This window comes from Zalophus californianus, chromosome 13, assembly GCF_009762305.2.
Source record: "Zalophus californianus isolate mZalCal1 chromosome 13, mZalCal1.pri.v2, whole genome shotgun sequence".
In the NCBI taxonomy this organism is placed as follows: domain Eukaryota; kingdom Metazoa; phylum Chordata; class Mammalia; order Carnivora; family Otariidae; genus Zalophus; species Zalophus californianus.
In genome coordinates, this window is record NC_045607.1 from 89,122,450 (window position 1) to 89,137,521 (window position 15,072).

The window sequence follows — 15,072 nt, forward strand, 5'->3', positions numbered from 1 at the left end:
TCACTTATTCCCAACTAGAGTAGTTCTGTATTTATCTTTTTTATTTATTGATATTTCTCATAGTTTTCCATTTAGGGGAAGAAAATATGTTTTTTTTTTAAAGTTTGAAACAGTGTTTCAGAGCATGTAATTCCAGTTCTTATGCTTGCTTTTATATTTACTTCATTGATTCTGTGATGTACTTTTTTCACATTTAAAAATACCTGAAATTGGGAGTGTGATATAATCAATAACATGTCATAATTTAATTTTTTTTCTTTTACGACACATAAAATAATGAGATGACAATCAGTGGTATCTCTAAAACATAATAGGTCTTAAATGCCACATAAAAAAGTTTTATTAAGCTTTTGTTCATTGTAATTCTTATATATTTATTCTTTTCTTTTCTTTTCTTTCTTTTTTTGCCACTTGCCATGACGTAAATTTACCTGTGGTCAGTTCTTAATTATTGGTATATGGATTGTTCTCTAAATTAACTGTGGGTAGCAAAACATTCTTTAAATTTGTTTTAGTTACCCAGCAAGGTCTAAAGTCACTAACTTTTGTCACTAACAACAAAGTTGTTACATACAAGTCAAACTAAGTAATTTTAATATTAGATCAAGCAGAATCACAATTTGAGGTAAGATCATGCATTTTATTTATTTTTATTTTTATTTGGGGGAGGGAGGGGCAAAGAGAGAGGGGGAGAGACAATCCTAAACAGTCTCCACGCCTAGCAGAGAGCCCAACTCCGGGCTCACCACAGGGCTCGATCACACAACGCTGAGATCATGGCCTGAGCTGAAATCAAGAGTCAGAGGCTTGACCAGCTGAGCCACCCAGGTGCCCCAAGATCATGCATTTTATTTTATTTTTAAAGATTTTATTTATTTATATGATAGAGAGTGCACGAGCGGGGTGAGGGGCAAAGGGAGAGGGAGAAGCAGACTCCTTGCCGAACAGGGAGCCTGATGTGGGACTCCATCCCAGGACCCTGGGATTATGACCTGAGCCGAAGGCAGACACTTAACCCACTGAGACACCAAGGTGCCCCAAGATCATTCATTCATTTATTCATTTTATTTCTTTATTTCTTTATTTACTTACTTATTCGAGAGAGAAAGTATGCGAGAGAAAGCACGAGCAGGGTGGGGGAGAGGGAGAAGCAGGCTCCCCACTGAGCAGGGAACCCGATGCAGGGCTCGATCCCAAGACCCTGGGATCATGACCTGAGCCGAAGGCAGACGCTTAACCGACTGAGCCACCCAGGCACACCAAGATCATTCATTTTAAAACAAATGTGAAACATAGGCATGTGTGAAGTATAGGCACTTAACCTCCTGGGCCAGGAACTAACATGGATTACAATGTGAAAGTCTGTCAGAATTTCTTTAAAGATATATATAGTGATGCCGTGGTTAAATTTTTTGCTTGAATTTTTTTGGTTTTTATTTTATCTTAACTTTCCATTTTTATAATTTAAAAAAACCAAGTCCTTTTTTTTCTCATTTATATAACTTATTGTTAATTATGCGGTAGAAACAATAAAATAATCTCACTAAGTTTAGATTTGAAATTGAGAACCTGAGCTTATTGCATTACAAATTTGTACTAGATGACAATAAATAAACCCTACTCCCAGTTTAATTATTGAACAAAATGTCTTACTGTAGAAAGAGTCTTGGCTTTCTGAAACTTGGTCAGTACTGGAAATTTTTATCTGTTTTAAAGGCAGGACTGTTTTAGGGCGCCTGGGTGGCTCAGTTGGTTAAGCAACTGCCTTCGGCTCAGGTCATGATCCTGGAGTCCCGGGATCGAGTCCCACATCAGACTCCCTGCTAAGCAGGGAGTCTGCTTCTCCCTCTGACCCTCCCCCCTCTCATGTGCTCTCTCTCTCTCTCATTCTCGCTCTCTCAAATAAATAAATAAAATCTTTAAAAAAAAAAATAAAGGCAGGACTGTTTTAGAAGCAAAATATATCTTAATAGTGTATTAAAAGTACACTTTAAAGGTAGAGCAATGCAAAACTAATTTTTGCTTTTTTGCAGCATAAATTAAAAGGATGAATGGAATTCAAAGTCAAATTTTCTTTAATACCTGCAAGAATAGACTTGCTATAAATTTTTATGTGTAGAAGAAGAATTTCAGGAAGTTTTGATGTCTAAATACAGTAGTCCCTCCTTATCTGCAGCATATTGTTCCAAGACCCCCAATGGATGTCTGAAACTGAGGATAGTACCCAACCTTATATACACTTAAGTTTTTTCCTATATATACATACCTGTGATAAAGCTTAGTTTATAAATTAGGCACAATTAGAATGACAACAATAAGTAATAATAAAATAGAACAGTTATAGCAATCTACTGTAATAAAAGTTTATGTGAATGCGGTCTCTCTCTCTCAAAATATTGTATTTATACCGTACTCACACTTCTTTGTCTTGTGATGATGTGAGATGGTAAAATGCCTATGTGCTGAGACGAAGCGAGGTGAATGACGTAGGTAGGCACTGGGGTGCAGCATTAGGTTATTACCTCTGACCGTAAGTCGGAAGAGGATCATCTGCTTCTGAACCTGTTGACTATGGGTAGCTGAAACTCTGGAAAGCAAAACCACGGATAAGCAGGGGGCACTACTGTAGTTTCATGGAAGAGAAATTAACTTGGTGACAAATTTTCATTTGTTTAAAAAATGCAGCTGTAATTCAGTACTAATACATAGAGGCATGCTGGATAATATTATATAAATGTAAATAAAAAAATTTATAGTAACATAATAATGACAGTATGTAACATATAATGTGTATATATGTTATATATAATTATGTAATATATGTAATTATATATAATATTGTGTGTATGTAATTGTTTAGATTCCTGCATCTTGCTGTTGTGAATAAACTGAACCCCAAAATACAATGGTATATGCTGTTAAGCTTTCTTTACAAGTGAATTTCTGCATAATTTAATCTCTTTATAATACCCAGATATAACTGTATATGTATAAAAGTTTAAAATTATATATGTTTTTATCGTATGTGTACTTGAGCCTTTTATTTTTATATTTTAATGCAGATATTCTGGTTCAAGAGTTCGTAAAATTTGGATCACTAGATACATATCTGAAAAAGAATAAAAATTCTATAAATATATTATGGAAACTTGAAGTGGCTAAACAGTTGGCATGGGCCATGCATTTTCTAGTAAGTAAGAAGTATAATTTTTTATCAAAAACTTACGGTTCTATCTTATGAAGCAGTGTAGACAGTTTCTTGACTCAGGAACAAGAAATATATAAATAAATCTGAGTCATTTAAAATAATCTGTGAGTTGATGAATGAGATTATTTTAGGCATATATTTATTTATGTAAAATCATGGTTTTGAAAGAGTTTTGTCATTCTATCAGTTTCTTAACATTGCTGATAAACAGTCTGTAGTTTGTGTCACTTGGCTTCAGAGAATTTAATAAAAAATATGCAGACACTTGTGTTAGTCATGGATCGCAGAAAATGCCTTGTTATGGTATTTGTGGGCAGTTGGACATTTTGTCCAGTGGGAAAGCAGTATTGCCGTAGAGGTTGAATATCAGAGGGCTGGCCGGTGATCAGACTCCTCCGAGTGCACCTGTATCTTGCCACTGGACAGAAACAGTATTTACTTACTGTTTAGAAATGCATACTGTTCAGAACCTCAGGTTTAGAAAGTGAAGTGGCATTGGTAGTTTTCATATATTCTTTTTATTATGGGCGTAGATTGTTGTGTCGTTTGAGAAGTAAAACAGAAAGCACGGTGCTGCCGTAAACCTTTATTTCAAAGCATGCTTCCAAATTAATGTTTATTAGGTAATACTGCCCTATTTTTTTTTCTTTAAATCCATGTTGGGACCTTGGATATACTAAGTTTTCAAATATTTGTAGATTGATATTTGAATGTTTGTGCATTTAACTTTAATAGGAAGAAAAAGCACTTATTCATGGGAATGTGTGTGCCAAAAATATTCTGCTTATCAGAGAAGAAGACAGGAAGACAGGAAATCCTCCTTTCATCAAGCTTAGTGATCCTGGCATTAGTATTACAGTTTTGCCAAAGGACAGTAAGTTCTATAAGAAATGCATTTACCTTTTCTTTTTCTTTCTTTCTTTCTTTTTTTTTTAATTTGAGTATAGTTGACACACAATGTTACATTAGTTTCAGTGTACGACACTAGGGATTCCACATCTCTACTTGGAGAGTAGTGTAAAAAGCATGTTGTTAATTTTTTTCTCAATCTCTGTTATTGACATGTTCTTGATCAATAATAAAATTTAACTACCATTTTTAGTAGTCCATGTTATCATGGACTGCAAAATGATTTTTTAAAACAGTTTTAATCCCTACTTGAATGGAAGATCAGATTTTATCCATTTTTTAATGTGAAATTTTCTAATACATTCTTTGAGCAACAAGTAAATTGTCTAAAATTATTCTTTCTTCAGTCCTTGAGTAAAAACTTGAGAAGATATATTATCTACTTTGAGATCTTATTTAATTATTCAGCTAATTCTGACTTTTAAAAACTTCAAAAAATTTTTTCGTTTGTGTTTGTTGCCCTTCTATTTAATACTATTAAAGTAAAAATTTCAGTCACATGCAGGAGTTTATTTTTGGTACAAATAATGTAATTGTATCTCATTATCTTAGCTAATTTCTCTAATTGAATGTTCTAAATGTAGACTCTAAATTGATCAACTTTTGTGCATTGATGTATCCTATTTAAGCCCACAGTATTGAAACTTGATAGCTTATCTGACAGTGAAGACAGATAATAGGGCAGAAAATGTTATAGGATTTTGGAACTTATATTCAGGGAAATTTTACTCTTTGGAATGGAAATGAAGAAGGAGAAAATTTATTCATCTGGTTAAAGAGAAAGGAACCTGTACTCTTTAATCTCTTAATTATACAGCAAAAATATTCATATTGCTTTACCAAAATATACCAAAAGATGCAACAGATTATCCTTCATTCTTATATATCATTTTATATATTTTATCTATTTCTCATGCCAGATTACCAGAAGGTGGATTTAAAATTGCTCCCTCATTGCTTGAATAGCATTTTTCTGATGGGGTCAAAGACCATAGCAACTTTATTGGGAAATTGCATGATCTTAGCAGAAACTACCTATATCAATTCCATATTCATAGTATCTTGGTATAATTCAGTCATTCATCTGCCTGTTGGTCCTTGTTTTCTCGTGTATATGTTAGAATTTCCACTGCTGTTTAATCATTAGAAGAGCTCAGAATGTTAACATTACCTTTATTACTTACACATTGTAAAGAAATTACAAAAAATCCAAAGGCAGTTTAGGACAAATTTTACGGAAAAAACTTTTTTTGAATGCACAACTCATAGCAAGGGGTAGAGAGAGTAGGACGTGAGCTGAGACATGATGGCTTAATGGAAGGAAGTTTAGTTGACCGGGGATTTGTTGTATAAGATTCTAATTCTCTCCATGCTACTAACAAATTTTGTGACTTTGGGCAAATTATTCAGTCTTTATGGGTCTCAGTGTTACCATTGTTAAAGCTGAGATATTAGATGCTCTCAAAGGTCCCCTCTAGCTCATAAGTGTATATACCTGCTTGTGTGATGCGCACAACACACAACCCCAGACAAATAAAGAAAGACCTGATTATTCAAATCAGCTAGAAAATTATTTGCATATAAAAGAATTGTTTACTTGGGTGAACCATTTTACCATACTTTATTCCTATCGTTTAAAAGTTCTTCAGGAGAGAATACCATGGGTACCACCTGAATGCATCGAAAATCCTAAAAATCTAAATTTGGCAACAGACAAATGGAGTTTTGGTACCACCTTGTGGGAAATCTGCAGTGGAGGAGATAAGCCTCTGAGTGCTTTGGATTCTCAAAGAGTAAGTTTATATTGACTGTGAAGTTGGAATTACTCTGTGATCCTTGAATTTCGTTCACATGACTTGATATCTTTTTAGCCTGTCTGATGTTAAAGAAGAAGCTTGATATCACATTCTACAATTTATTCTCATCTGGTTCTTTAATTATAGAAGCTACAGTTTTATGAAGATAAGCACCAGCTTCCTGCACCAAAGTGGACAGAATTAGCAAATCTTATTAATAATTGTATGGATTATGAACCAGATTTTAGGCCTTCTTTCAGAGCCATCATACGAGATCTTAATAGTTTGTTTACTCCAGGTATGTATTGATGGGATAGTCTTATTGATTTTCCAGCCAGCTTTCTGTCTTTATTGTATTTAACAAATCTTTACTAATTTTGTAATCTCTTGCAAGAAGTTACTTGATGTCTTTTTTTTTTTTTTAGTTTTTATTTTAATTCCAGTTAACATACAGTGTTATATTAGTTTCAGGTGTACAATATAGTGAACCTTCATATCTTTTAGACCCTCTTAGTTTCTTATGTTCATACGACTTTTCCTACTTTATACATATTCTAGTCTTCTTGATTAAACAGTCCCTCCATTTTTAAGAGAAGCTTCTTCTTCAGTAACCTGGTTTTAGTTTACCAATTAATGAATAGTGTACTCTAGAAGTCTGTTTGGCTTATTTGACTTTTTAAAAGCAATTTTTTAAACTACTCGTATATTTTATAATTGAGTGGTTTTCTAAACATGAAGTAGATGTGTATTCGTTTGTCCAGTCCTTTAAAATATGTAGCTAAATGTGCATATGTCTGACCCATAGGTATTTCTTATTCCAATACTACTTGCCATTCTCATCAAAAAAGTCAAAATAATATAATCTTACTTTATAAATTCTAAAGCTGCCCATTTTGGAAATTATTTATCCTTTGCAAAAGTCTTTCTTAAAAGCCTGTTAGGTTATGGGTAGTAAGAAAAGACTTGTTAATACAGCTTAAACTATTAGAGTTGTCCTGTGTCAGTTTGTATGTAGTATTTCTAACTCATTCTGATTATTTTGGTTAGCTTGAATATATAGCATTTTAACTCAGAAAATGTAATTTGCCAGCTTATGGTAGTAATATACTTTATTTCTCCAGATTATGAACTATTAACAGAGAATGACATGTTACCAAATATGAGAATAGGTGCCCTAGGGTTTTCTGGTGCTTTTGAAGACCGAGACCCTACACAGTTTGAAGAGAGACACTTGAAATTTCTACAGCAACTTGGTAAGGTAAGATGTCAGAAGCTTTTTAAATAGCATATAATCCTAGAACATTTTATTTTGAAAATAAAGGCTTTAGGGACACCTAGGTGGCTCATTTGGTTAAGTATCCAACTCTTGATCTCAGCTCAGGTCTTGATCTCAGGGTCAGTAGTTCAAGCCCTGCATTGGGTGCAGCATGGAGACTACTTAAAAAAAAAAAAAAAGAAAGACTTTAGAGATTCTCTAAGATTCACTTTACACAAAATTTAGGGAGTGTTTATAGAAAAAAGGTTTAGTCATCAGTTATTGGAGAAATGCTGTGTTAAATAAAGAGCTCTTTTTACTGAAGAACCTCTTGGAACCTTTAACATGTGATGTGCATTGAACATCTTTAAAAGGATGATGATTAGGCAGTATTTCTTCTATTGATTTGACCATGGGACTCTTTCTTGGTAGAAGTGCTTTAGTTATATAGTAGAGAAAGGAACAATTAAACCTTTCTACCCATCTCCTTTTATAGTCATCTTAGGGTGAAATAATTAATCTCATTGTCCAGAGTCTAAATGTTGACTGGACTGTGTTTGTTAACAAGACAGAGTTTCTATCTGCTAAAAGTCACACAGTCATGCCTAGACTTTATATTTTAAGTAAGACACCCAGGAAAAGCTTAGTTCTTAGCAGGTCCAGTTAAAGTGGTAAGCTTTCTTTCTTCTCATAAGCTTGTTAGTGTAGACTTCTGTACCTTGTGGCTTACAAATTGGAAAGAGAAGATCCAGGCCAAAACCAAACATTTATTATCACCTAGTTTAGGAATTAGAAATTTGGGAGCAACTGAGCTGGGTGGTTCTAGCTCAGGGTCTCTCACAAGACTGCAGTCAAGTTGTCCAGGCTTTGCAGTCTCATTGGAAGGCTTGACTGGGGGAGGATTTACTTCCAAGCTCGCTAACATGGCTATTGACAGGCCTCAGAATATCTGCTTCCCATATTAATTATGTGGGCCTTTCTGCAGGGCTGCCGCACAGCATGGCAGCTGAGAGCACACATCTCAGGTGGGAACCATGTCTTTTTATAACCTAATCTCAAGAGTGGCATCTCATCACTTTTGCCGTATTCTGTTCATTATAAATGAGGTGATAAATTCCGCCTACAGTCAAGGGGAAGGGATTATAAAAGAGCATGAATGTCAAAGGTAGAGAACATTGGAATATATCTTAGAGGCTGCCAGCCACACTGCGCATCTTGGCCATAACTCTATGTTGATAGCATCAATTTCTTTTTAGTATACAGTGTGTCCAAAACTTATCAAACCTTTTTGTCATCTACTCCCCCGACCTTCCACCCCCAAAATTTATCTATTGACATCTCAGAAAGTGATCTTTAGAACAGTTTGGGAAGTGATGCTTTCAACTTAAGAGTAACATCTTCATTTCACAATGAGAAAAATTAAGGTCCAGAGAGGCTAAGTAACTTGTCTGTGGTCAAACAGCCATATAGTAGCAGATGTGAGGTCAGAACCTTCCCCTGTTCCTACTCCTGTGCTATCTCCACTATCTCACTTAAGTATTTGTTTTTGTTTGTGTGAGTACGCTTCAGTTGCATTATCTTCTATTGTTATCTTTTTGGGGCAAGTCATAGCATATGAAGAGATAAAGAAAATAATTATTTTATTTCACCAGGGATTACATTACAAAATTGTTTATGGAAAAGGCAGAAATTAGTGTAACATGACTTATTCATGGGTTTATTGTTGAATAAATCTTGATTTATTGTTAATTATATGCAGATATTTTCATGACCAGAAACACTAGTCATTAGACTAGTAACCATAGTCACTAGTCACAAAATCATGAAAACCTTAAAAATAATTTTCTGTTATTCTGAACAAGCCATTTAATTTCTCTCATACTTAGATCCAGCCTTTAATGTATATTATTATATATCCTAGAGATCTTTTTTGGTAGACTATACAGAAAGTTTTAGAAAATAGAATCCAACTTATTTGAAGTAAAGGGAACGATCTGTAGTGAAATTTCATTATCTTCAGTTGATGTGGCTATTTTTAATCTTCTTAATTCTTATACTTTTATATTTTCCCAGCTGTTGATATGAACATGAATATATGAACTTTTGTTTAAGACCATTTTCTAGGAAAAAATATCAGTGTTTCAAATTTCAAAGTCCAAAGTGGATTCCTTCACTTTAGGAGTCAAAACTTTTTAAACAAGTGAATGAAAATTTAAAGGGCAGTCAAAAATGAGACATCTTTGGGAGGGTCTGAATTACTTCTAGATTTTTTGGGTTTGTTCCCCTGAAGTGATGTGGCTTCTATATACAGATATTTGAGTTCTTACAAAATGCTAGGTGCTCTGCTGGTCACTGTGGATATGGGATATAGCCATTGCCTTCATAGAGTTTACAACTTAGTTGGAGGAGGTAGATTACAACTAACAATTACAGGACAGTGTAATAAGTATATACTGTATTTAAATTTCATACTGATCACAATTTCTAAAATTTTCAGAATATGTGAATTGGTACAAGTGTCAATAAGGTAATTTCATGTATATTTATTCATTATTCAAATATTGAGATACCACATAGTTTTCTAATTACAGGTTGCTTTTTCATGTAAAATTCTACTAATGTAGGCCTAATTTTGGTTATTTTAAGAATTTTTAAAAAATAGGATGCAACCCTGTAGTGTTATTCAGTAATTGATTGGAATTTGTTTAAAATTATCCAGAAAGTATTCCTAAGTTAAACAGTTATGCAGTAGATTGTAGTCTACTTATTTATACAAGAATATTATAAAAATTAATTTCAGGGGGCACCTGGGTGGCTCAGTTGGTTAAGCAACTGCCTTCGGCTCAGGTCATGATCCTGGAGTCCTGGGATCGAGTCCCACATGGGGCTCCCTTCTCGGCAGGGAGTCCGCTTCTCTCTCTGACCCTCCCCCCTCTCGTGTGCTCTCTCTCTCAAATAAATAAATAAAATCTTTAAAAAAAATTAATTTCAGGAATATTATTTTGCATTATTAGGGTATGTTCCTTTTTTTAGAGAATTCCTTATTCTTCATAATTACCCCTTTATTTATTCTTTATTAAATGTGAATGTGCTTTTTCATAGACTGAGGTGGTATCTCATTGTAGTTTTGATTTGTATTTCCCTGATGCCGAGTGATGTTGAGCATTTTTTGAAACATAATTCTAAAAGTGAATATGCTATATTTACAACATTCCCCATTATCACAGCTTTGAGTTATTTCCTTTTTCTTTTTAACATTTTTAGTTTTTTACATAGTTCTTTGGATTTAACATTATTTTAAACATAATGTAAATCAAGGAGACTATAAGGATGGCATTTTCAAAATATATTTACAACCAAATATATTTCTCAGTAATTTAGTTTGTGGGAAATTAAAGGAAAATGGTATGGTCTTTAGTTAGTGGTAGCTATTTTAATGTGGCTATTTCCTAGCTGCATTTAATACGGTAATATTAATTTCATCTTTGCTTATTTGAAAGAATTGATGTGTTCAGTGGGCTCTCTAGCTATTTTATTATTGAATCTAAATCCAAAATGCCATCCCTACAAAAGTGCTCACATGTCACCTTTTCATTTTATAAAAACACAGCTCTTGATATATATACTGTGTTCATTTATTCTTTTCAATTAGCAGCAGGGTAAAAATATGCACAGGAGGAATTTGTACTTAAAATTATTTTGGTATTTTTTAAGACAACAGAAATAATGGTATATTTTAATTTAATACTCAAAAAGAACTAAGAAAATATTGCAAAACTTTTCTTCTGCTACTTGAATTCTAAAATGTGTATTTTTGTGATTTTATTTTATACTTGTGTCCTCATATACTTATATTCTTTACTCTTCACCTCAATTAAAACCTAGATTTTTTTTTTTTAAAGATTTTATTTATTCATAAGAGAGAGAGAGGGGCAGAGGGAGAAGCGACACGGGACTCCATCCCAGGACCCTGGGATCATGACCTGGGCCAAAGGCAGATGCTCAACCATCTGAGCCACCCAGGCGCCCAAAACCTAGATTTTTTGAAATCCTCTTTATTCCCTATTCCTCCATGGTCCAAGATCTGGGACATACAGATCTGGACCTTGCTGCTACTACTCTTCAAATATCAGACTATCAGGCATCATTAATAGTCCTGCCTGAATATGGTTATTCTTCTCTCCTCATCATTGGTCATTGTCTTGGTCAATGCTCCACATTCCTTGGGTACTTTTGGTATTCGTTGTTTTCATCTTCACCTTGCCCCTGCCATTATTTTGGCTACCCATTCAATACCCTTTTTAAATTCCTCAACTTCTCTACCTCAAATCTGTGTCTGTGTTAAATGAGTACACTTTGAATTCTGTAATCCCTTATAATAATCTTCCTTATGAAATATCAGACCCTGAATTCTCCCTCTCTGACTATAAGTTTGTTTTTTTAGTTTTTTCCCAACACATAAATCTTTCTTTGATATCTCTGTTATTGCCAGTGTCTTTGACCCTTTCTTCTTCCTGAAGCCTATTAGCTACCTTCTAGATTAAGCTCTCCTTTTCCACACTAGGTAGACCTCCTGACAGATCACTTAAATTCTGCTTCCACTAGTATTCACAGTTCTGTCACCTTCCCTCCCTTGATGATGTGTTTTACTTTCCCTGTCATTTCCTCATATAGGAACAATAAAATTCTCAATTATTTTTTTCTATTTGTGTTTTCATCTCTCAAACACCGTGAGAACAAATCAGATATAAATGTTTATTGTCTCTGTTGCAAATTGATTTCCAACATTGGCTGGTACTTAGGACTCTTTTTATAGGTAGTTCTTTTATTCTCCCTGATTTGATTTCTTCTGTGGTGCCAATTCCAAACATTCTCATTCCCTTCTGGTTTCCTGTCCTAAATCTATTTCTTCACTCTCAGTGTTTGCCTTTATCTTCTTTCAAAAGAAAATAGAGGCATTCCAAATTAAAACAGTGAGATTGATTTGTGTCTATCAACTTGACAAAGATTTAGAAAAATTACAGTGTTTAGTGTTGGCAGGAATATGATAAAATTGACATTTTTTCCACTGCTATTAGAACTTAAATCTGTGTCCCTTTCAAGAGAGCTTCTGCTGCAGCAGGTATCGGGGGCCTTTGAAATGTCCATATCCTTTGAACTGCTAATTCCATTTATAAGAAAATATCCTTAATAGAGATGTACACAGCTATTTATGAATATCATAGAAATGACATGAATGTATTTTTAAAACTTTTCTTAACGTTATATGTTTATATTTTCAATTTAAAAAATCAGTACATTCATAATATACAGTAATTAAAAATAATATTTTCAAGAAATATACAGTGGCATTGGAAATAAATTTTATGGGCACTTCGTTAAATAGGGGGAAAGAATATAAAACTGTTATTTCCCACTTGGGTTTTTTTAAAAATATGTTTTGGAATAATTTCTTAATAAGGCAATATGAAATAGATATTTTATTATCCTCCATTTCAAGGAGGAGATAGCTGGTATTACAGAAGGAAGTAACTTGCCCAAGGTCCCAAAGAGAATAAGTGGTGGACCAAGATTCTAGCCCCAGTCATCAGACTCCAGAGTCCCAGGTCTTATCGACTTTATTATGTGGTCTTTGTAATTAGAGAGACTTAACTTTGAGGACTAACATATGGTCTGTTTTTTTTTTTAATTGACTTTTAAGTATATAACTGGAAATATAGTCACTTAGAATCTTGTAGCTCAAAGACTACATTGTTTTATTTTTTAGAAATGTAGTAATACCATAATATGCTAATTTGATTAATGCAAAAAACTAATACTTAATTTTAAATGTTATGTATCAACTTATCAATTCTATATAGACAATAAGTCTTAAATAAAAAGAGTAGATTTCTTTGAAGACTGACCTTTAAAAAAATGTGGGAACATCCCCATAGGCTAAAAATTTCTTCTTTTTTTTTTTTTTAAAGATTTTATTTATTTATTTGAGAGAAGGAAGGGGGAGAGCCCAGAGGGAGAGTGAAAGGGAGAAGCAGACTCCCCGCTGAGCAGAGAGCCCAACATGAGACTCCATCCCATGACCCTGAGATCATGACCTGAGCTGAAGGCAGATGCTTAACCGACTGAGCTGCCTAGGCGCCCCTAAAATTTCTTCTTTCCTTGAGCAAATAAATCAACCTTGTATTAGTCTGCTCAGGCTGCCATAACAAAATACCATCACTGGAGGCTTGAAGAACAGGTATTTATTTCTTGTAGTTCTGGAGGCTGAAAGCCTAAGATTAAGGTGCTGGCAGGGTTCAGTTTCTAGTGAGGACTCTCTTGGCTTCCATATGACCACCTTCTTGGCTGTGTCTTCACATGGCAGAGAGCTCTGGTGTCTTTTTCCTCTTTTTATAAAGGCACCAGCCATATCGGAATAAGGCCTCATCTTTATGATCTCATTTAGCCTTTATCACCTTTTCACTGGCCCTGTCTTCAAATACACTCACTTTGGGGGTTAAGGTTTTCTCATAGGAATTTGGGGGGAGCACAGACATTCAGTCCATAACAGACCCTTCCTTGTTCCATCCAGTTCACTGTCAGTGACATCAAAGGGCATATTATGAAGCAGCAAAGATCTTCTTGGAAGTTAGTGATAGAGATTTAGGAATTCCCTGACATGTCTCTTGGCTTATCTTAATAATTCATGTTCATGATTTGTTTAAAGGCCTTTCTGAAGTTATTTATATTTCAGCCTGTAATTTCTTTTGAAGAAATTAAATTTATAGGTTTACTACCTACCTGTTGAAATATTATTTCTTTTTCTTATCCTAAAAGTTGCCTAATGTAAGTTTAGGCATACATCTGCTAATTCTAGCTACTGTATACTGAATCATCTATATAATTTGAATTTATTAGTAGTTTGTCTAGAAGACTTGAGATCTTTATCCTACTGTGATGTGTTTAGGGTAATTTTGGCAGTGTGGAGATGTGCCGGTATGACCCTCTACAAGACAACACTGGGGAGGTGGTGGCTGTGAAGAAGCTCCAGCATAGTACTGAGGAGCACCTGAGAGACTTTGAGAGGGAAATTGAAATCCTTAAATCCCTGCAGCATGACAACATTGTGAAGTACAAGGGAGTGTGCTACAGTGCTGGTATGTTGACCCATTGAAACCTAGTTTGAACTCAAGGTATGTCCTTGGCATCCTGGATAATGGAAACATAAAATGTCTCAAGATCTGGACTTCTCTGCCAGTGCCTGGAGATTGTACCTGAGATGCTGAGCTACAACCACAGGAAGTCTTTGGCTCCTCGGTTAATCATTCTTTTCACTGAGGATGGTGGTTACCATGCTTGCTTAAGCTTACCAAGAGACTATCATTTTTAAATAAGCAAATTGTCTTTGCTCACATTTTCTATGAAAATATTTTTTAAATTAATACTTTTTGTTCAGTACAGATGAGGAGAAAGGAAATTTTCTCATCAGTTGGGGTTTGCATAAAGGGTTACACAAGATTAAACCATAACTATTTTTTAAGCTTCCTTTCAAAACTTTTTGATTCAAAAAGCCTGTGTTCTTAACTACTACATCACGTAATTTATAATCAGGTTTTGTCATCTTAGAGTTTATATATATCTTTAAGTCATTTATGTATGGTTGTTTTCTAATATTTTATCAGTAAAATATGGCAGAGTAAAACATTGTGTTCCCATTTGTATGTTAAAAGGTCGGCGTAATCTAAGATTAATTATGGAATATTTACCATATGGAAGTTTACGAGACTATCTCCAAAAACATAAAGAACGGATAGATCATAAAAAACTTCTGCAGTATACATCTCAGATATGCAAGGTACTTAATATCCTGGCTACTTGTTGTAAATTTAAAAAGAGCATGCTGAAGTAATTGTTACAAAGCCCTC

The 15,072-nt window shown here is 34.2% G+C and overlaps 1 protein-coding gene across 9 annotated transcripts in view; it reads left to right on the forward strand.

Moving 5' to 3' along the window:
* The window catches only part of JAK2 (Janus kinase 2), a 147,010-nt gene that overhangs the window by 119,702 nt on the left and 12,236 nt on the right, over positions 1-15,072 (forward strand). For all 9 annotated transcript variants that reach the window (XM_027614590.1, XM_027614588.1, XM_027614591.1 and 6 more), the window contains 7 exons: positions 3,063-3,190; positions 3,944-4,082; positions 5,759-5,910; positions 6,061-6,211; positions 7,035-7,171; positions 14,115-14,304; positions 14,878-15,002. In XM_027614590.1, the coding sequence (XP_027470391.1) occupies positions 3,063-3,190; positions 3,944-4,082; positions 5,759-5,910; positions 6,061-6,211; positions 7,035-7,171; positions 14,115-14,304; positions 14,878-15,002 (1,022 nt within the window). The remainder of the gene's footprint in view (positions 1-3,062; positions 3,191-3,943; positions 4,083-5,758; positions 5,911-6,060; positions 6,212-7,034; positions 7,172-14,114; positions 14,305-14,877; positions 15,003-15,072) is intronic.